A 21,925-nucleotide genomic window follows, 5' to 3' on the forward strand; every position below is an offset into this window, starting at 1 on the left:
TATATATTAATGATTTAAAAATTAACATTTTACCATATCTTACGACGAGAAATATTACATGTATAACATATAATAATCCAAAAAATCGGACACGCAAAATACAAGTCTGAAAGCTCCTTCGCAAATTATTTTATAATAATTTATCTAGTTCGATATCGTTTGATTCGTGATATGAGATAAATAATATAGAGATGTGTAATATTTTTTAATAATAAAATAAATAAAAATGATAGTTAATATAATTTTTGATTAGATTGATTAAATCTGAGATAATGTGATATTATCGTTTTGTCTTTTTGAAAATATTAATAAAATATTTATAATATTATTTATTAAGAATAATATTGTAATTTCAATTCAACGATTTGATTGATGTGAGATAAATGATTGATGATTTGATTGACGTAAGATAAATGATTGGTAGATGGATAAATAATACGATACACTAAATATGAGATTAGATTAGATTGGATAAAAATGTGAATAAATAATCAAACGATACATCCATGTACTGTCCAGAACTTATATTGAGAAAACACGTTTTTAGTCTGTGTGGCATTATTCGGGGAACAAACATTATTTATGATTAAGGACATGCACCAACACAGAATGTCTTACAACCGAATAAATACGAAAAATAAATTCCCATTAGTTAAGATTGAGTTTCAATACTTGTCTCTACCAGAAGTTGAACTGATTGTCGATGAGAATATTAATGCATCGAAGTTTTGGTTGCTTTTCAATCGGCTTGGAACAGAAAATGTAGGATTGACATGGGAGAAATGCATCAACAATTTAATTTACAATACATAGCCCTTCAAGATTAATCAAAGCAATAGTCACATATGAATACAGTAGTCTCCCTTGACACTGAATTCAAAAAATAAATGATACCCGACTAGAACAAAATTGTAACAGAGGCAGAGAGTTTGGAGGTCTAATTAACCCTGCGAAGAAACGATGAAGATTCCAGCGCCGATGGTAATCCTATGCCTAGCTAGAGTTTGGAAGCAATGTGTGAATAAAAAGTGGAGAAGAGATCATGTGGTTGCGTAATGCGGGAAGCGATAGATCGTCATTCTCGTGGGTGAGAAGTTGAAAGGGATGACAAGTTTATTTTTGGTTGGAAAAGGATGAGTAATATTCCTTGCTTATCAATCACTTCTTTCTAAATGTATATAACGGTCCAACAGCTTACATCGACATTTTGCTTACAAGCAGACGTTGGGACAATTAACCAGGGAAAATTAGTGCAAAGAACATATAAATATAATTGGTTGTTCTTTTGTTAACATAAAATATAATATACATTGTAACATCAGAAACTCTCCTTTTACATTTAATACATTGTTTGATCCAAGGGGAAATGTGTATGCTCCTATGGAATAAACCATGTCCAAGAAGTACCAGTATAATTATTTTTCTTCATCATCATCACAGATTTATCATCTACACACATTCCTACAAACTTTGCTCACTATGCTTCATCTTGTTATATTTGCCCGATCGCCCTCTTGTTAAACTTTTCCAGATTTTAGCAAACTTCATCTTCTGTTCCTTGTGAATTTTGATTCCATCGCTTTCAATGATATCTTTGGCTTCTCCACTATCACATGTCATTTCATCGACAGGCACCAAAGTTTTTTCGTCCTTCTTTTTCTTGAGCAAATCAAGAACCCCCTGAAGTGCAAGATCAACATCCTCGCTTCTCATCAAATGTTCTGCAATTTCAGCAGGGGTGATCTCTACTTCCCCAATGAAGCTTTTAATCTCTTGACATGGCGCCTTCGTTTGATCATTGATTCCCAAGTAGTTCAAGGCCAAAACATCAAACCCTTCAGGTGTGCAATACCCCATATGAATGTGCATATCCATTCGACCGGGGCGCAACAGGGCAGGATCCAGCTTCTCCTTATGATTCGTTGTGAAAATAACAATTCTTTCATCCCCACAAGTTGACCACAATCCATCTATGAAGTTCAATACTCCAGATAATGTCAACTGTTTCATGAAACACCAATATTAATCAGAAATCCATCATAGCATAATTCGTCTATATAACTTGCGTCATAATGTGCTAACAATTTTCTGCTAACCTTTGTGTTAGAGGACTCGTTGCCCTCGGGTTCGGCACTCCTGTCATGCATCTGCACACTGCAATCAATATCCTCGACTACGATAATAGACCTGTTTGTCGTGGACAGCAAGATTCTCTTCAATTCTGAATTTGAATATAGACTGGCGAGTTCCAAATCATACACATCAAACTTCAGATAGTTGGCCATGGCGGCGATCAAGCTCGATTTTCCTGTCCCGGGAGGTCCATACAGGAGATAGCCTCTCTTCCAGGCCTTGCCTACTTTCTTGTAATAATCTCTTCTCCTCACAAACCTGTCTAAATCTTCAATGACGGATTTTTTCAAACACGGGTCCATTGCCAATTTATCGAAGGTGGCGGGATGATCCAAATTGATGCAGCCCCAATACCCACCTCCATTGCCACTGTCGTCATCCTCGCCATTAAAGGGACAGTCCCTGGTGTATAACTTCACCGCCCTCTCGTTATCTTTGGTTTCTTTTGCCTTAGCCATAATGTGAGGCAAGTACTCATTGAGTACATCATCTTTACGCGACTTGTCGAATGTCAACTCGAAAAATCTCTTCTCCGGTTGGAAATGGTTCTTCTGATTCTCGGGTTCGATCAGAACAAACTGCCATTTGAGTTTAAAACCTTTGAAATGATCAACGACTTCCTGATTCTTCTCCATACTAATACTGATGCTCTTCTGTTTGGAAATTTTGTTCACTTTAAATCTCTCGGAGTCGGGATAGTCTACCGTGCGGAGATAGACCTCAGCTGCGTCATAGATTTGGTTGCGACTGATGCCACATTGTTCGTCCACCACCATTGTTATCTGGGTGGGAAGTTGATTGAAAAATCTTCCAAAGTAATGTCTGAAGAACTGAGAGAGTGCCGAAAAGACAGCTGATTTTACGGGCTCGGGAATAATATCATAGGCGACCGATCGAAATAGCATCATCGATGCAGCAACTGATGCGTAGGCTGAGAAAATATTCGTAGCCATTGACTGCATGTCCATCACGGAATACATTTTTATTTCCCAAGCCCCCAGAGGAAGACTAATCGACGACTTTTAAATTCTGGTTTTTGATCAATAAAGAATCGGTACCGTGATTTGGGATGGTGTGTAATGTGTTGGGAGAGTGTTTAAATACGGGGAATGGAAGGGAAACTTGGGGAGCAAGCTGGAGAAGAAGATGCGCGGGTGTTGAGCCGAAGTTTCTCTTCTATTATATAGTTAATTAATTTATGTTGTGGGAGTCAATGTTGTCGGACTGAAAAATTGGACACGCAAAATACTGAGTGCGAATTTGTGGGGTTCACGGATTATTTATATAATTATTACACTTGTACTTCTCATATTGAGCAGGTTTATTGTTTGACGATTTCATGAATTTTTATCTATGAGACGAGTCAACCGTACCGATATTTACAATAAAAAATAATACTATTAACATAAAAAATAATATTTTTTCATGGATGATCCAAATAAAATATCAGTCTCACAGAATATGACCCGTGAGACCATCTCACACAAATTTTTGTCCTTCTTTAATTTTCCAAAATGTCACTTTCGAACGACTGACTTGGTTATCTCAATTTTTCAAAGTTTTAAAGACTTTGTTCTTAGTTTCTTTTGCCATTAACATGTTATACACATACATGTATGTTCTTCAAATGCTAGATTTATTATATCGCACACAATAGATTATTATATTTTCAAAACAATAAAAAAAATGTCTTAAAGGGTAAACGATCATATACAAATACAAATCTCTCCTTTCAAAAATAGAACAAGCATACTCTAAATCTTTGGGAGAAAGAGTCTAATTTGAGAGGTCAATTTGGAGCGTGTAGAGGAAAAATTCAATTTATTTTGTCTTCTATCTCTCAGATTTACATCAATTTAGAATTTGTCCGAATTGAAAAGACTACTGATTGACATATTGTTATTATAAATTTCTTTATCCAAATATATTATCTTTTATTCTTTAAAAAAGTCGAACAAGAAACAGTTAAAAGGATCTATCAGAACAACTTTCTACCTTTCTCAACATTGTAAAAATGATTCTTGATAACAAACAGCAAGAGACACTAGAAAAAACATACGTGTCAAGTAATAGAAATTGATTTGTACTGCTGAACTGTAGCTGTAATGGCTTCTTCAACTGGTAGCCTCTCCAAACTTGATGCACCATAGAATCCATGAACTCCATTTGTTCTCTTCAATACATATTCTGCTTCTTTGGGACCAGATATCGGACCTATCATTACAATAACATGATTATACCTCAGGAACTTTGAAGTCAAGATGTTGACAAACGATGTAACAGTTATCCATTTGCCGTTGTACTGAAAGATTTACTTCATAATACCGTTGCAATATAAATTTTTAAATTATAATCATTGGGTTTCTATTGTTATGGTGCATATGCAGTCGCCCATGATAATGAGTGGAAAAGATTTTTACCTCCATGGCAAAGAACAATAGCAGAAGGGTTGATCTGATGAGCAGCATCGGCTATTGCTTGCACTAGAAGTACACTCTCGTCGATTGAGACAGCTGTTTTTGCACCGATATGACCAGATGTTGTGAGTCCCATGTGAGCCACTATTATGTCAGCACCAGCTTTTGCCATAGAAATGGCTTCATCTTGGTTGAAAGCATATGGGGTAGTTAACAGTCCCATTTCATGAGCTTTTGCAATCATCTCAACCTCCAAACTGAGAATGAGAGATTATGAGAGAACATTCAATTGATGATTATGATGATAATAATAATAAAATGTCGCTAAGTTGATAAGATACCTATATCCCATTCCAGTCTCTTCTAAATTTTGTCTAAAATTACCATCAAATAGTCCCACAGTTGGAAAGTTCTGTACCCCTGGGAAACCAATGGATTCCAATTGCTTCAGGAAGAAATCCATCCTCCGAAATGGGTCGGTTGCGCAGACTCCAGCCAGAACGGGTACTTCTTTCACCACCTAAATATGCAAATATTGAAAAAAAGGATCAGTCAACGACTATTCGGTTTCAACAAGAAGTTTAGGTATTCATTTATCACGATTGTACAGAGATCAATGATGTCCAAAATAACTCGTATTTAGGCAAGTGAAACACTCACAGGCAACACTTCATTCGCCATGTCAAGTACTATTGCATTTGCATCAGCAAATGGCAAAAGACCAGCTAAGGACCCCCTTCCAGCCATCCTAAAGCGCCCTGAATTGTAGAGAACAATCAGATCCACTCCACCAACTTCTTCAAATTTAGCAGATATGCCTGTCCCTGCACCAGCACCAATGATGGGTTTTCCCGCACTTATTTGAGCTTTCAATCTTTGCAATATAGCCTGTGTCCTTTGTATCGTTTCTACTTGAAAGAAAAAAATCAGCAATTCTGAAGTATAACTGGTAACAAGCCATGGCAATAAAAATATGAATTATTGATTTACTCTTGCATTTAGCAGAGAAATTTAAATCATTTGACACTGATACCATACATTACATCTATATTAGATGTACAAATTAAAAATAGTCATTAGTGGGACAAACTACTCAAAGCTGAAATATAAATAACAGTTAAAAAAGTGAGGTGGGACGAGTGAAGGGGGGCGACCTGGTTTGGCATTGGGAAAGCTGCTAAGACTGTGAGATATTGATATAATGCTCCGGGAACTTATCACAGCACCAGAAGTTTTATCTTGAGTGCCTTTTAAAGGTTCATCAATTGCTTGACTACTGACACCCTTAAAATTTGTACAAACCTCCAAGAATGAATCCACTAGCGCATTTGAGAACTCCAAATCATTTATATGATATGGAAAAACTTTAACCTATATACAGAAAATAACCCCCCCAGAAGATAAATATAAATGATGAAAAATGGTATATGGATGATAGGAGGCCAATCAAATAGAGAATGTCATAAACCATATATAGTCCGTGTGATAAACGGAGATGAGACCTGGCGATCTTCATTTGTTTCAATTATCCTCTGCATTTCATGTATAAGAGCACCAGTAGCCTCTGGATCATAGAACGCCTTGTCTGGTGCATCTAAGGCAGAAACTCCCATCTTTGGCAAGCAGACACGAACCTTTGATGATGACTTGTTTAACTTCTTTGCGATGAACGCTGCAAATTTCATATTCTCATCAGTTGTAGTTCGCATTAGTGTAACCTGAAATAAAGAAGAAAACATCTGATAAATCCCTTTGGGCTATCTGAATTCTTTGGCAAGTAATAATCTCTTATTTACCAAATAAAAAGGTCCAGAAAATTTTATCCTTTGTACTGCAGTGTCCGAAACTAATAAAAGTTGTAGCAAACTATCACCTGTTCATTGTGTTCGTAAATCTTTCTCTGTTGAAAATTTGAAGGTACCGTGGGTCTGGGTCCAAAGTTCACCATATCTAATGCACCTACGCTTAGAACCAAGGGTATCTTCTTATCTAATATGGCATCGAAACGTGAACTGTCGCATGCCATGTTTCCTCCTACAATGTAATCAGCTACCTCGGTTGTGGTGATATCCAAAACACCCTAGAAGACATGGATAAAATTAGAACGAATACCAGTGATTCATTATCAACAGGATAAACATTACAAAAGTTTCAAAAAAGTAGTTGCAGATAAAGTAGCTCGTAGATAAGACGAAAGCGGATGCCGCGTAATTTAAACATTTTGCCTTACTTTTGCGGAAGATGCATAGTAATGGAAGTGTCTCCATCCACAAATCTGATGGATCTTTTCGCAAAACTTTCCATGTTGTTCCCCGTATTTAAAAATTTTAAATTAACACCACAAGAATGCAAGTCAATATGGCAAGGCATCCAAATTCCAACGGGAAAAAATTAGCTGCATGCCTGTATAAGTCCGGCTCTGACAAGATCTTCCATAGCCCTTCCTCCTATACCAGTGGCGTGGAAAACTAAGGGTTCGAATCCTTCTTGAGCTAATCTATCTTTGACAGCATTGACACAAGGAGTTGTAACCCCGAACATCGTTATACCCAATGTAGGCTTCTCATTATCAGTGGCTGATTCTTTGGAAAGTTTTAGCCGTCCCATCACCATTCCAGCAAAAGCAGCAGCGGCATTAGATAACACCGATCTACTCACACTATTAATGCCACAAACATCCACCACTGATGGAAATAACACCAAATCTGATGTTCCAACATATGGTTCAGTATTGCCACTGGCCACGGTTGATACAATCACCTTTGGGATTCCAATGGGAAGGGACCGAAAACCAGAGGAAATTAAAGATGTCCCTCCACTACCACCAAGCCCGATAACTCCAGCAAGAATGTCATCACTTTGAACTTTGCTGAGGAACGCCTCGAGAGCTTTGTTCATGATCGCAATAGCTTTGCCTCTAGCATCTGGGAGCAGGGTACTGGACTTCTCCCCTTCTGCCGCAGAGCAGGAGAGGACATCATTTCTCGACACAAACTTGAAATCCCCACATGATTTAACTTCTTTTGAACTGGTGGACACATCAACTACTGCCACCGACACCTGAACACATCAACCCGAACCCAGATAAAAATCAGCATTCATAATTCTGAAATTGATACGTCAGTCTGAACATTACATTAGCACGGTATTGAATTATGATACCGATTACTCGGGAAACATTTCGAAATCCAGTAATTTGCACACAAATTTACAAGAAAAAAGAAAATATGGTTTTGCTCAGATGATAAATTCAACACTTTCCAGAGACTTAATCATGAGAACCCAATAACTAAAATACGAAAAAAGAAGTTCCCAAAACAAAAATAAAAGCAAGTTAACACCTTGAAGTTAGAATCAGTGGTAAACAATTGGAGATTAGATCGAACGGACCGAGAGAGGAATTGTAGTTCTTCTAGCTTTGTGTCGGCAGTTCCAATGCACAACACCTCCATCACCCCAAACTATGATTCCGATCCGGCAAGCTTCGAAGAACAAGGGGCAATAATAATCTTGATAAAAATTTGCTTAAAGTGTAATGGGTAAAAGGGTAGGGTGGTTNTGTGATGAAATATAGAAAAATTGCGCATCCAATAGGTGAGTGACACATCATCGGTGCTCACATAAATGTGTACGGTAGGTGTGCAGCATATCAAAACTATATATATATATAATATACATGTGTATAGATATCATCAACCTCCAGAAAGTTGTATGCGTTGTTTTGATCAAGCAAAAGTTGACTTAAATTGTAATATAGCAAAAACTTGATCAAGCAGATCCAATTAATAAAAAAAAAATTGGACTTTTTCATACACATTTTGCCACGTCCTTTCTTAAAAACATCTAATATTCGAATTCCAATTGATAAGTGGTCGAATTATACATCCATTCGATTATTTGACAATAAAACAAGTCAAAAACAAATCATAATTCGAATCAGTACGAAGTGATACGAACCAGCTTAGTTTACTATTTGTTAGAATATTTATTATTTGTGTGTAATCATTCATATCATTAAAAATTCACAATACTGTATTCATATGACATTAACCAAACAAAATTTGGCCTTTGCTCAAAATATCAATTACTCAGTAATGTTCTATATTTGTTTCAAGAATGTCGTATCTCACAAGATGGAGCATTGTGAGTTGGGTGGTGGTTCTTCCCATCGGGTCATGGGTACGACCCGAATCCCCGGGTAGTGAAGAGGGAACTGAACTTGGGCCGGGCTCTGTTCACTTTTTTTTACCTCGGCCTTTTTCTCCTCCGGCTTCTTTTGGGCCTCTTGCTTCTGCGGGGCCGGAGGAGGCCCAACACTCACCACTTCAACAAATTTAGCGGCCTTTCTTGATCTTACTATTATTTCATAAGGATCTGCATTACCCGTCACACTCAAGATTCCCTTTCCTCCATCCACTTCCACTTTGTCAACTCCTAAAACAATCAAAATTGTAAGTTCTGCTTCTTCTCTGTATTAATCAGATAAAACAAGAATGGAAAAATATCAGCTTTTGTTAGTAATCAAATCCACCGTAATGGATTCGATCTGGTAACTATTATTTCGACGTGTCTACTAGACGAATTTATACTAAAAAGATTTAAGCAGTTGTTGTTGCTGTTATTGTTGTCGTTGTAATGATCATGATCGCGATAAAAGATCCATAAAGAAAGAGATGAAAACATGCATACATACATACATACATACCTTGTAAGCCTGAAACAGCCTTAATGATCTTCTTCTTGCATTTTTCACATGAGATATCAGCCCTCAACACAGTCTTTTGTATCATTGCTGTATATGTAGAAATCTCATGAATGAATAATGCAAATTACTTCAAATTTCAGGCCTGCCGTCTGTCTACTTTTATTATAGAAGTGAGGCAGGCGTGTGGAATGGGCATCACCCTCGGGTTGTTCACCCTTCTTGACCAATGAAATGCTATACCAAATATCTTACCTAATAGTTGTCTTGTTTCATATGATCAAAATAGTTTTATCATAATTTATAAGCTGTTGCAACCAACGAAACCAATTTAAATCCATCCGGATGGTGACTCGTATCTATTGAAATATACCCGATTTTGTGTAAAACATTAGACTGTATATATATTGTCTAATATGAGTTTTAATATAGGTCCGCATGAAATTAACAAGAAGTTAATTCGTGCAATATTAAATATTCTTGTATTGACAAATGTAGAAAAAACAGATATAGTGACCTAGTCTATGTCTAAGTAATGAATCACGCATATAATATTGATGCATTCTATGAACCTTTCTTATAGAGTTCACAATATATGATATAGTGCACCAAGTACTTTCACATACAAATGTTATAGAACTAAGCACTCAAATATTATAAGATAGCAGAAAACTCGATGAAAAGATACTTAAATTATGAAAGAATTCCTCATCTGAACACATGTTTATTCCTCATCTGAATGCATAATTTCGTTTCAAATTTTTCTACATTTTGACAAACATTTATAAACGTGTGAGCCAACCATTCAAGCACCAACATTTAATGCACCCATTTGCTGATAGGTTAGTGTGTCGAAAGTTGCCGGGTGCTCCACAAGCTGCGGCGACCGTAGACCCCATCCCACCCCTCACTTCTGCTATTGGTGTAACATGCTTCAAATACTCATTTGCATCGAGTTTATGTGTTTTTGTATGGAAAGTGAGACTGAAATGCATATTCCAATCGTTTGGCGATTTGGGACCGTAAGGCTCAAAGCCAGCCCACCAAACTTTTACGCCTTCACATTCATCGTCACCTCTTCATGATCCGCCATTGCAAGCAGGGAGAGCCAGAAAATAGAGATGGAGAGATAGTAAAATAAATTTAAAAAATTTTAGGGGATAAAATCAAATATTAATATTAAGAATAAAAATATATAATTATTTTTAAACTCTAATAGATAAAAACACACTGTACATGTTCAAATATTTTATAAAATAGTAAGTGTAGTATTGACAATATAATACATATATATTCTGAATGTTTTGTTGATTCATAAAGTGAATTGTACACATTTAATATTCAGTTGTTTTTTCTTGTGTAAAAAATTAACCTAAAAATAGTTCTAAATCTATTAAAATTAGATTTCGTTTACTACTTACTATAAATTAAACTTACGTAAAGTGAATAATATATCATTGATAGATCATAAATACTTATAAGTTATTACATTAAAATTGTGTAATATTTTTCTGCCAAATCAAAAACCTAATCAACAACTCGCCGGTTAAATGTTGATCAAGGGAAACTTTGTATTCCTTCATGGTTCTTTGTTGATCTTCCAGCTGGTAATGATTTACGTAAGCCAATATTTATAGAGGTTAATACTTATTCCTACCTGAATTCTTATACGAAAGTTGAGTCATTATTATCTTAGAGAATCCTAATTTTAATATAACTGGATAGATTATCCAAAATGATATTGGTTTTGGATATTTGTTGATATCCAACAAAAATAATTTGGAGAGGTCAATAACAAATATACACTAAATCGTTAATTTACCAAGTAAAGGCGTAGATTGATTTATCATACATTTATAGTAGACAGCCAATCCAGCAAAGCCTTGTTAACGAGTTCCGGGACTTCGTCGTGGGGGCAATGTCCAGCCTGAAGATTAACCAGAGAACTGTTCGGATAGAATTCTTTGATTCGAAGAGCTTTAGCAGGGCCTACCCAAGGATCTAAGTCACCCCAGACCAATAACAACGGGCAAGAAAGCTGGCTTAAAACATTGTCAAGTGTGTATTTCCTTTGGTTTGACATAAATCGTGTCATCAGTCTACACATATCAAAGAAGAGGAGATTTAAATATATATCAAGTGAACTATAAGTAATATAACTGTTTTGATAGCCCTTTTGCTTCTGAAATCAAGCAATTGTTACAGGCTAAGTGAACGCTTGCTTCAAGTACTTGGTTAGAGAGTGAGTTCTAGTATCTCTAATTTTGTTCATATGAAAAGAACTAAAAACTAAGTGTTGGGAGTGCACATATAAGAACATTTACCGGAAAGAAATACTTGATTTGTTGAAATCTGGAAATGGGAAAGATAAAAGCTAGATTACCAAATTCAGAGTTCAGAAATGTAGAAAACTACATGAATATAGATGAATTGTACTTCTCAATGTTGACTTTTGATTTTTGAAAGTGGAGAGTCCACCCTATTCCCATATGATATCGCTTTAATAGCTTATAAAAACCCATTTTAGGGATTATAAGCTATAAGGTCTCATGTTACAAATTAGTTGTTAAAATCTTTGGATAAAATAAGACAATGAAGCTTAAGATACTAATATGTTATTATTATAAGGTTTGTATGCTATAACAATTATAAAATTGACATGATACCATGAAAATAATGCAAATAAATATTGTAGGAGATATTTTGGGACTAGTGTTATGGAATTTTGGGATGGTATATTTAGCAACAAGTAGCAGAAAAAGAATTTGAACTGAACTCTAAATTGATTGAATGCCATAATCCCTCGACCAAATATGAAAAAGAAATTGACAAATAAAGTACCTGTAATAAACTTCCCCTGCATTTGGGTCATCAGCAGGCCTCATGATTGAATTAATAAGATAGTCATCCACGTTAGCAGAATTAACATATACCTGGAACAAAATAAATAATAGCACTTCCATCACGTGGATGATCACACGAAAATAGACTAGAAGAGATGATAACAGAGATATAGCCTTTTCAACCTCTAAAGACTGAAAAGATGAAAAAAAGCACAATTGTGATTATTAATTAACAAAAAAAAATGCTAACAAGAGCATTCATCTGTTCTTGCATATTATACAACACGATGAGAAAATTAGCTCAATCTCGTAACTCTTAGAAAGAATTCTACCTCAGCTAAAGATCACGAGCTTAACAATAAAAAAATGTTGAACAATCAGCAACTTCACCAGGAATATAAAACCTGGATCCAAGCAATTTAGTCCACCCATTGTTCATACTCTTTCCAATCACAACTACCATAACTAGATTGCCATGGCATAGTAATTAAATCACATGCATATTGTGCCCACTAAAGCATAAAGCAGTTAGTGAAGTAAAATTGAAATAGAAGAAATATGTCGAACGCTTTTGGGGTAATTAGCACGGAATTGGCATACACTTTTCAAGACGGATTCAATGCGAGCTGGTTGCTTGGCTTGCCAAAACAAAAATCGAAGGAAGACACGTTGAAAAGCTTCTTTTAGAGGCTTTAAAACAATCTTTTGCAAGAGTGTCTCTTCAGATTCTTTGGTTGCATCATTAGCACCACCAAATTGTCCTGCAGTGTTTAACAACACAACCCCCTTAACTTGATCTTGCATTGAGGCTGCTGAAACCAAGGCTGTAAATCCTCCTAGACTGAGACAACAATTCGGTAAGTGGCCAAGTTCAACTGCCCAAAAAAATGGAGGGGCAAAAACTAAATTTTAGACATAAAAATAGACCAGTCAATTCATAAACGAAATAAGAATGTCCTAATGCATTAGTTTTAAGGATGTGAGTAAATTGGTACAGCCACTTCTCTACTTACATGCAGTCCATAAATGGATTAAAATCTCATTACAAATTATATTCAAATCCATAGGGTAGGAGAAAAGAACCGAAACAAGAAGGGCCACATCAGATAGAAAACAGCATGGAACCTCAACAACTTTCCTGCATGAAGTGCAGTGGCTACATCCTTCACAAAGCCATTAAAAGAAACGACAAAGGAAAAGGAATAAGCACTTGCCTGTTTCCAACTAATACTGCAGGTTCTTTGACTACCTCCTTCAAGAAATCCACAACCTGATCTCTCCATACAAGAGCATCGTAATCAATAATTGCCTTCTCGCTCCACCCGAATCCTATCAAATCTAGTGCATAGACCTTATGACTTTTTGCCCATTCAGGTATGTTGTACCTAAAGAAAAGTAAAAGATGCAGCAAAAAATAAACAAAATTTCCTAATTTGATCCGAGCAATTGTTAAACTGGGTACCAACATCTATATGCCCCACTGCACCATATTTAGAAGATAGCATCCATTCGCGTTCAGAACCTTTTAATGACTAAAAAGTTAGGCATATTAGAACATAGAATCTTAGATTTTGCAATGAAATATTAGAATCATTTTTGTTTGCGTAGATAACATGAAGAGCACACGAGTTACTGTAAATTGCACAAGACAAAAATAGCTAACTCGGACGAGATTCCGAGTGTTTTTCTAACTGTATTAGAAAGGAAAAAAATTGGTAGTTGGTACACTGCCAGTAATGTTTTCACCACCCAAAAGGAACAAAAAAAGAAAAAGAGAACGAACCTCCAGTGATACGCAGAAGCCCCAAAACCATGAATAAGTACAATGGGGAACCCCTCCCCTTCCACAACATAATGTATCTTCCGACCTCGCCACATCCAATAGTTATAACCATCCGGTTTAAACAGCAATTTCTCCAAATCTAGCCCATATCAAGCACCGGTATCACAACAAAGTTAACTACGAACCAATCATACATACTAATTAGGTAACCGTCACCTTGAGACATTGAGGAAGGGGGTTGCACGACAGGAATAGTGGAAGCAGCTGAAGCCGCAGCCGTAACAACTCCTCTGAAAGCAAAATCTCTCCTACTCAACCCACACCTGCTTCCTGAAAGCAATACGCAAACCAAAAATCAAAATCGAAGTTGAAATCGACGAGCAAAACACACACTGACCGTAAGGTTGAAGCGTGAAGAACTTGTTCTCGCCGCCACACACTGGTAAGCCGAGTGCTCTTGGTGTGTGCGTGTATGCTGACATCTTGAGCTGCTTCCAGAGGCAGCGTACGTCGGTGTGGAAGAGCATGTGATCCATATTTATTCATGTATTAATTAATAAATAATAAAAATTAAAAACATTTTCATTTTCATTCATTTAAAAAATAATAAATAGAGAATGAGTGGTTGGAGGAGGACACCGCCATTTCTCGAGGCGTGGAGTTTTGTGCACCAGACATCGTGCGAATATTTGAATTTAAAATTAAAAAAAAATATTGATAGAAATAACATATTTATTTAAATTCAAATTCAAATTCAAATCTTTATACGAATATTTTATATAAAAATATATAATAAATAATTTAATATTAAAAAAAATAAAATAAAATAAATCTAAAGATATTAATATATAACCCTACTAAATATTATAAAAATCAATTAAAAAAAAATACAGCCTAGAGAACTCCTAAGCGATAGATAGTAAGTAGTTGTTCACCTATCGCCTACCGCGTTTTAGAACACTTACGACACCATTGATATGTCATTCCATTGTTTTAATATTTTTGTGATTAATTAGTTTCCGAAAAAAAAAAAATCTGAAATATTTATCTTCCATCGAAAATGAACGGAAGACAAAAGAGTCAACGTTCTGGAATATTTGTGATTGACTCAAAATTTTAGGACAACCCTTAAACCCCTGGTCATTAGGGAATAACTAGAGGACTTTCATACGATATTCATGGCTTCCATGCATATTCATTCATGGTTGACCAAATATTACCTCTCAAAGAAATGCTAATTAATTGCACAAATATAGAAACATCGATATATAGTCAATTCACACATTTACCAGCAGGTTTATGATTTGAATTGAACCTCCAAGAATCTTCTTCCTTCCGACATCATTTCAAGACGTCGTCCGTGGCGGAGCTCGTCGTGTTCAACAAACACAGTCGTCTTCCCTTAAGTTTTAGGATTTTTCAAGTCTATAAATATTTATTTATTTAAAATAGAATATCATACTTTTGTCTTCTATTTTGGTTTCTCCAGCGTAAGACAGAACTCTCGCTTTGGTTCTCAACTTGGACGAGGTTTTTGAGGTGATGGTTCTATGGCCATTGATGCTTTCACCGTGTTTAGATTTAGATATAGCAATGGCATGATAAGTTATTTCGTCTTTCTAATCCTGAATTTGACAATTTAATTATAAGACGTTTCTTGTTTTTTTTTTTATGAAAATTATACATTTATATAATGTAATTGAATCTTAGACTTCACCGAATTGTTATGTATTTTTTATTTTTGAAAGTTAAACATTCATATCATCAAATCGGTAAATCCCGAGTTACAATACATGAAATCCAAGATGGAATATTTCCATCTAGCCAAAGTAAATTGGAAGAGCTATTGAATGTTCTATGAGCAAGAAAGTGTACCACAATAGTGGCCGAACGATATATACATATGTTTGATCGACACAAAATGGTTGACTATGAACATAGAATTAACTGTATCTATATATATGTTGCAATATATCGTCTTGCAAAAGTCTAAATTAAATATATCGAAAATGTTTGCCAACTGAGAATGCATGCTTTAACTAACCTGTAGATAATGACCAAGTTACTTGGGAGCACTGGTACTGAAAGCTCAGCAGGTAATACTGGTACCGGTGGTGGTTCCAAAGGAGCGACCACGTTCGTTCAGGCCGATTCGACCTGTTTCCGAGACCTTGTCCAGCGCCTAACAGGCCCACCTATAAATGAGACGGATCAGCCAACGGCACCCAAGAACCCGACTGCAAAGCTCCACGAAAGGAGAAAACTATATGCTCGACCCAATATCGAAATCGCGAGACCGGTCACAAGCTTCAAAGTTTACCAGCTGCCGCATGCTGCTTGTAATAATCATCAGGTCCAGTCACCGAGCCCGTCGAGTAGTTTGCAGGTGAGCCCAATAAGCAGCTGCAGCCCCCCAATGATTCCTTACTCGCATCCATGCGGCTCGAACAAACGAGTGTCAGAGGCTGCTGGAGAATTATTAGAGGAGAAAGTTACAAAAGAAAAGAGATTCTATCTACATCCTTCGCCACGCTCTAAACCAAGGCTTGATCCTGAGGATAACGGTCCATGCACGGTTTCGGCACAACCAAAGTTGCTTACCTTGTTTCCATTAACTTCTCCGACTGCTGCAGATACTAAGTTTCCTTAGAAATTAACGTGATCGTATTTTCTATATCTTTTTTCTTAAATTCATGCATGAAGATTAATTCTATGTAGGATGCATGATAGGATGAGCATACTAATTGTGAGTATTCATAAACATGATGGCCTTTTCAGTTTTCATATGTTGCAGTAGGGGATAGGAACCGTGTTCAAGAAAAAGGTGACCAAATACGGCCTATTCTGAAATATAATTATTTGCATCCCTTCAAAAATCCACAAAAATATCATTAATATAATGGGTCTGTTTGTCAAAAGTAAAACAATTATGGGGCGAATGTAAATATGTAATATTGAGGGGCGAAATTCACCAATTCACTCAAGCTTCCTGACAAAAGGCCCCTAAACTACACATTAATAAAATATTGAGTATATTTTAGTACTAAGGTGTCAAATTTTTTAATATTTATTTTTTTAGTAAAGCTTTTATTTTTATTGTGGAATTAACCATTCACACACAAACATGCACTGATTTGATTGTGCATCTCTTTCATATACCTAATATTAATGAATTTAAGAAGTCAAAATCCTTACATGTCCAAATACAGTATGTTTCGCCTAAATTATACCGATAAACAAAAATTTACCCAAACAATAATTTTAGTAAATTGTACATTTTTTTTCGAAACTAATTTTTTTTACTGTTTGTAATTCAATTTGAAAAAGGCCATTTTCGGGAACGAAACCGCCCATTTTCACATTTTATGTAAAAAAAAAAAACCTAATTGATTATGGAAACAAAATAAAAATCAATACAATATTATTTTTATAATTCTCTAAAAAATTGATTTCAAATATATAATTTCGATAGGTTGTATATCTACCGTGTCCGACTCTGTGTGACTACTGAGATGACACTAACCTATTCAACATCAAAAAAAATATATCAAAATCATACATGTGTTAAATGNTAGACACACACACACTCATCGAGCACCCACCCACTTCGTTTGTTTGATATAATAATTGATTATAAATAGGCAGCTGTTGCCAGCCGGAGCCCATTCAGTGAGTACCTTTGTATTGGACCACCTATCCATCCACATATCACAAAATTCCCAGGCTACATTGATAGTCACTCAAGTGCCCCTTATGAAATTCAAATTTACCTAAATATTTAATTCGAGCCTTGACACCTCACCAGAAGTTGGGCTGTTGTGGCCCACCACTTTTATTCATCTTAAATTTTTATCTATATTTGGACAATAAAAAATTTGAATTTTTTGTGTGTATTTCTGTGCTCCTTTTTTTTTTTTTTTTAAATCCGTTAATTGTACATGGATCCTTCATTTGGTATTCCTTATGTAATTAATTTTGACTCCATCACTGTATCTATGATATTTTTCTTAAAATGTTGTTGGATTCCCATGGCATCTCAATTTAGATATACAACTTGACAGCTAATGCATCTTTCGTCTTAGTTTCTCTTTTTGTTTTAAGCAGGATACGAAGTTAAAGATATGATAATTATAATATTCTAATAAATAATTTAATATAATAAAAAACCAAATATAATAGTTAATATAGTATTTTTATTTAATTGATAAATAATAATTTGTTTGATTTTATTGGTTACACATTTTACACAAAAAAAAATTTTAAAATTTAATGGATTATAGTTTATTTTAAAAATAAAATTGGGAATTTTTTTTAATTGTGTGTCTGACGTGTCATCCGTGCCGTAGAAGAAACCATTGGACGAAAGCGAAGAGTAGCTAAAAGGCAAAGGAAATTGCAGCTGTTTACAGCCCACACCCCTCTCAGTGCTCATTCACTTGCTCTTTTCTTTATAATCCACCGGCCATTCCACACAAACCAAACGTAGCTCCACCACCACTTCCTCCGCCGCGCCATGGCAGCACTTCAAACGACCGTAATTCTCGCCTTCTTTGGTTTCTTGATATTCTTCTTCTTCCCTTCGACAGTTCAATCCGCCCATCACAAGAAGCGGACCAGTACTGACTACAAGGTGACTTTCAATCCTCAGCTTCCTCCCAGATCCTTGGCGGCATCGAAGAGATATGAGGGCTCGTCGGATCTCGTCAATCTAAGGTACCACATGGGTCCGGTTCTGTCTTCTCCGATCAATATCTACCTCATTTGGTACGGGAAGTGGGCTGCATCCCAGCAGCTCGTTATCAAGGACTTTCTGCTCTCCATATCCACCTTCAACCACCGGGCCGCTCCTTCCCCTTCCGTGTCTGAGTGGTGGCGCACGGTCTCCCTCTACACTGACCAGACGGGGGGCAACATTTCGCGATCTGTTCTCATTGCGGGCGAGTATTCGGATACGAAATACTCCCTTGGGACGCATCTGACCCGTCTCTCCATCCAGGAAGTTATCGCCTCTGCCGTCAAGTCCAAACCATTCCCCGTCGACCACAAGAACGGCATCTATCTCATCCTCACCTCAGTGGATGTGACCGTGCAAGATTTCTGCCGGGCAGTTTGTGGGTTCCACTACTTCACATTCCCGTCGATGGTGGGTTACACATTACCGTACGCGTGGGTGGGTAACTCCGGGAAGCAATGCCCTGAGCTCTGTGCTTATCCCTTCGCTATTCCGTCGTACATGTCCGGTGGAGGTGCCACGCCGTTGAATCCTCCGAACGGAGACATAGGAGTTGATGGGATGATAAGCGTCATTGGCCACGAGCTGGCGGAGCTATCGTCGAACCCGCTGGTTAACGCGTGGTACGCGGGCGAGGATCCAATGGCTCCGACGGAGATTGGAGATCTATGTGAAGGTCTGTACGGAACTGGTGGCGGCGGAGGGTACATAGGGGAGGTGATGAGGGACGGAGAAGGGAGGAGCTACAATATGAATGGCCGGCGGCGGAGGAAATTCTTGGTGCAGTGGATTTGGAGTCCAATTCTCAAGGCCTGTGCTGGTCCCAATGCCCTTGATTGATTGATTCCTCAAATGTGTCGGAGTATCAGCTGGAGCCGTCGGAGGAGACGTTGGGTGGCGCAGGAGCGGCGGGGCTGTGGGAGATCCAATTTTTCGATCAGCGCGTCACACGGCGTGCGTTGGTCTTACTTGTTGGAGTGCTATCATAAATTTTGTCGTAGAATTAATTTAGATTATAGTGTTGGTTAGGATTATTTTTGTTTATATAATTTGTTGGACTACTCTTATATTATATAAAAAAAATTTAAATTTGAAGAGGGTTTTTTATATTTTTAAAATATTTTAATTAATAAAACGATATAATGGATATAAAAGGAATAATCTAGTTGAATTTAACATGTTATCAATTCAATTTTATTTTATTGTTAATATAATCGTCACCTAATAAATATGATGTAATGTATAAAAAGTATATATAAATTAATGCAAAAAAAATTTGAGTGACACTGTTTCATGGGTTGTATTTTGTGATACAGATCTCTTATTTGGGTCGTCCATGACAAAGTATTATTTTTTATGATAAGAGTATTATTTTTTTATTGTGAATATTGGTAGGATTGACCCGTCTCACAAATAAAGATTCGTGATATTATCTCAAAAAAAACCGATTCATAAATTAATGTCACACCATATATCGCGGAGAAACATATTATAACACCTATTTAACACCCCTCTCCATTGAACGCCCACTCACAGGAGAGAGGGTATGGGGTGTTCAAAGAATTGAACGCCCCAGTGTCAGTTTATTTTTTAAAAAAAATTGGACAATTAGCGACGTTGTTTGAAAAACCGTCGCCATTAGCGACGTCTTTTTATAAATCGTCGCTGATTTGCTGACACGCGGACTCCATGTGTTTTGAATTATTTTAATTATATTTTATGAACGCCCCTCTGTCCAGTATTTTTTAAAATAAAATTGGACATTAAGCGACGGGTTTGAGAAAATCGTCGCTATTTGCGACGGATTTTTACGAACCGTTGCTAAACGTAGTTCCTTATTTAATGTTATTTAATGTATTGGTTTAAAGCAGCACTTGGAATCACCAACTTCGTGCCGACTTAGTTGAACATATTTGATCACAATACAACAACAATCCTTGAATTAGTATTTTGTATCTTCTCTTAAGTTTAATTTATTTTCTTTTATTTTTATGCAAGCATTATTAATTATTATATGTTGTACCGTTTTATTTTAGGTTTATAATAAATGTTTAATTTTAAATAAGTGACACTCATAAAATTAAATTATTTTACGTACTAAATATATAAAAACATATTATTATTAATATAAAATAATAATAATTTAAATTTTTTAAAAAATTTGAAATTGAATTTATTTAATTTAAAGTAAAAATAAGATGAATGAGTGGACATCGAGACCTACAAATAATGAGTGTGAATGTTAAAATGAATGTGAGAGAACAGATGTGTTAATGTAATATGTATGTAACATGTGGATCCTACGATTTTTGATGAGGTGATGGATGTGCGGGTGCTCTAAGGAATGCCTAGTCATGCAAGTATCACTAGTGTTTCAACAATCAGCAAGACTATTAGATGGGTAAAAGTCAAAACACTGCCCAAAGAAAATCAAATCAGAAATTAATAATTGGGGATATTTTTAAAATTCTAATAAATAAAGTGCGGGACATGAATTTGGATTTTTGTTATGACTCTCGGTATTTGGTTTAGTTATCTTTTTATACGAGATGATTTTGTTCATTTCATTTCGTGTGATAATTTTTCAAATTTCTACATTGTGCAAAATCTAGAAGATGATTAACTCGTATAAAAACTAGATAGGACCTCCCAAATCGCGCGGGACATATCTACATCTACTTGTTAGACTTGACTAGATTTTAATGCAAAGCTTCAATTTTTTATATTTATTTTTTCAGCAAATTTTTATTTTAATATTATATATAGTATATAGAAAGACAGAAGCCCTTGATAAGGACTTTGGAGCGGTGGCGCACTGTCAAATTCAACTCGGATCCCTCAAAGTCAAGAATAATAAATGAGAGATCAGATTTAAAACTTTTTTGAAATGGCAAATGCAATTATCTATATTTATACATAAAATCTCATTTGATATATGAGTGTACACATTTTCTAATAATATTTCTAGATTTATGTGGTTTATCGGAAAAGTATCTGGGATCTTTTATTTTGGGGATTTTATTAGACAGTTATCATGACAATTTTGAATTTATGATGGAGAGTAAATTTCTTGTGATACAGTCTCACGAATCTTTATATGTGAGACGGATTAATACTATTCACAATAAAAAGTAATACTCTTAGCATAAAAAATAATATTTTTTCATGGATGACCCAAATAAGAGATCTGTCTCACAAAATACGACCCGTGAGACCGTCTCACACAAGTTTTTGTCTTTATGATGATTATCATGATAAATATATAATTTATACTAAAAATATTGTTAAAAAATATTTTCACAGGTTCAATGTAAA

General features: G+C 35.9%; 6 protein-coding genes across 6 annotated transcripts; 2 read left to right on the forward strand and 4 right to left on the reverse strand.

Annotated features, from left to right (window-relative positions):
- Positions 1-1,264: 1,264 nt before the first annotated feature.
- Positions 1,265-3,248, reverse strand: LOC140986864 (AAA-ATPase At2g18193-like). Its single transcript, XM_073455242.1, has 2 exons — positions 2,097-3,248; positions 1,265-2,001 (listed from the first exon to the last, which is right to left on the reverse strand). Exons 1-2 carry the CDS (start codon positions 3,111-3,113, stop codon positions 1,462-1,464), a joined length of 1,557 nt encoding a protein of 518 aa, XP_073311343.1. The 5' UTR covers positions 3,114-3,248; the 3' UTR covers positions 1,265-1,461.
- Positions 3,249-4,018: 770 nt separating this feature from the next.
- On the reverse strand, positions 4,019-8,102 carry LOC140986323 (toMV susceptible protein tm-1(GCR26)). Its single transcript, XM_073454512.1, has 9 exons — positions 7,892-8,102; positions 6,954-7,610; positions 6,424-6,630; positions 6,053-6,268; positions 5,705-5,921; positions 5,211-5,458; positions 4,892-5,070; positions 4,554-4,807; positions 4,019-4,347 (listed from the first exon to the last, which is right to left on the reverse strand). Exons 1-9 carry the CDS (start codon positions 8,000-8,002, stop codon positions 4,196-4,198), a joined length of 2,241 nt encoding a protein of 746 aa, XP_073310613.1. The 5' UTR covers positions 8,003-8,102; the 3' UTR covers positions 4,019-4,195.
- Positions 8,103-8,676: 574 nt separating this feature from the next.
- On the reverse strand, positions 8,677-9,340 carry LOC140985971 (heavy metal-associated isoprenylated plant protein 2-like). Its single transcript, XM_073453903.1, has 2 exons — positions 9,256-9,340; positions 8,677-8,984 (listed from the first exon to the last, which is right to left on the reverse strand). Exons 1-2 carry the CDS (start codon positions 9,338-9,340, stop codon positions 8,677-8,679), a joined length of 393 nt encoding a protein of 130 aa, XP_073310004.1.
- Positions 9,341-10,955: 1,615 nt separating this feature from the next.
- LOC140986854 (uncharacterized) lies at positions 10,956-14,432 on the reverse strand. Its single transcript, XM_073455227.1, has 7 exons — positions 14,276-14,432; positions 14,095-14,208; positions 13,879-14,017; positions 13,310-13,480; positions 12,696-12,936; positions 12,094-12,185; positions 10,956-11,351 (listed from the first exon to the last, which is right to left on the reverse strand). Exons 1-7 carry the CDS (start codon positions 14,412-14,414, stop codon positions 11,099-11,101), a joined length of 1,149 nt encoding a protein of 382 aa, XP_073311328.1. The 5' UTR covers positions 14,415-14,432; the 3' UTR covers positions 10,956-11,098.
- Positions 14,433-15,931: 1,499 nt separating this feature from the next.
- LOC140985972 (VQ motif-containing protein 31-like) lies at positions 15,932-16,528 on the forward strand. Its single transcript, XM_073453904.1, has one exon. It carries the CDS (start codon positions 15,932-15,934, stop codon positions 16,526-16,528), a length of 597 nt encoding a protein of 198 aa, XP_073310005.1.
- Positions 16,529-18,286: 1,758 nt separating this feature from the next.
- On the forward strand, positions 18,287-19,701 carry LOC140986949 (protein EXORDIUM-like 5). Its single transcript, XM_073455370.1, has one exon. The coding sequence runs from the start codon at positions 18,392-18,394 to the stop codon at positions 19,448-19,450; it is 1,059 nt and encodes a 352-aa protein (XP_073311471.1). The 5' UTR covers positions 18,287-18,391; the 3' UTR covers positions 19,451-19,701.
- The last annotated feature ends 2,224 nt before the right edge of the window (positions 19,702-21,925 follow it).

Source organism: Primulina huaijiensis, chromosome 10 (genome assembly GCF_012295235.1).
Source record: "Primulina huaijiensis isolate GDHJ02 chromosome 10, ASM1229523v2, whole genome shotgun sequence".
In the NCBI taxonomy this organism is placed as follows: Eukaryota; Viridiplantae; Streptophyta; class Magnoliopsida; order Lamiales; family Gesneriaceae; genus Primulina; species Primulina huaijiensis.

Bases quoted from the DNA above. Each gene is read 5' to 3' on its own strand.
- LOC140986864 (XM_073455242.1), bottom strand. From the start codon at position 3,113: ATGTATTCCGTGATGGACATGCAGTCAATGGCTACGAATATTTTCTCA. The intron at 2,002-2,096 runs GTTAGCAGAAAA...TTCATGAAACAG, and splicing joins ACGAGTCCTCTAACACAAAG to TTGACATTATCTGGAGTATT.
- LOC140986323 (XM_073454512.1), bottom strand. From the start codon at position 8,002: ATGGAGGTGTTGTGCATTGGAACTGCCGACACAAAGCTAGAAGAACTA. The intron at 7,611-7,891 runs GTGTTAACTTGC...TGATGTGTTCAG, and splicing joins CCACTGATTCTAACTTCAAG to GTGTCGGTGGCAGTAGTTGA. The intron at 5,922-6,052 runs GTCTCATCTCCG...TTCTGTATATAG, and splicing joins AAACAAATGAAGATCGCCAG to GTTAAAGTTTTTCCATATCA.
- LOC140985971 (XM_073453903.1), bottom strand. From the start codon at position 9,340: ATGATACAAAAGACTGTGTTGAGGGCTGATATCTCATGTGAAAAATGC. The intron at 8,985-9,255 runs GTATGTATGTAT...TGATTGTTTTAG, and splicing joins GGCTGTTTCAGGCTTACAAG to GAGTTGACAAAGTGGAAGTG.
- LOC140986854 (XM_073455227.1), bottom strand. From the start codon at position 14,414: ATGGATCACATGCTCTTCCACACCGACGTACGCTGCCTCTGGAAGCAG. The intron at 14,018-14,094 runs GTGACGGTTACC...GATATGGGCTAG, and splicing joins CCCTTCCTCAATGTCTCAAG to ATTTGGAGAAATTGCTGTTT. The intron at 12,937-13,309 runs GCAAGTGCTTAT...TTGTTGTCTCAG, and splicing joins GCAGTATTAGTTGGAAACAG to TCTAGGAGGATTTACAGCCT.
- LOC140985972 (XM_073453904.1), top strand. From the start codon at position 15,932: ATGACCAAGTTACTTGGGAGCACTGGTACTGAAAGCTCAGCAGGTAAT.
- LOC140986949 (XM_073455370.1), top strand. From the start codon at position 18,392: ATGGCAGCACTTCAAACGACCGTAATTCTCGCCTTCTTTGGTTTCTTG.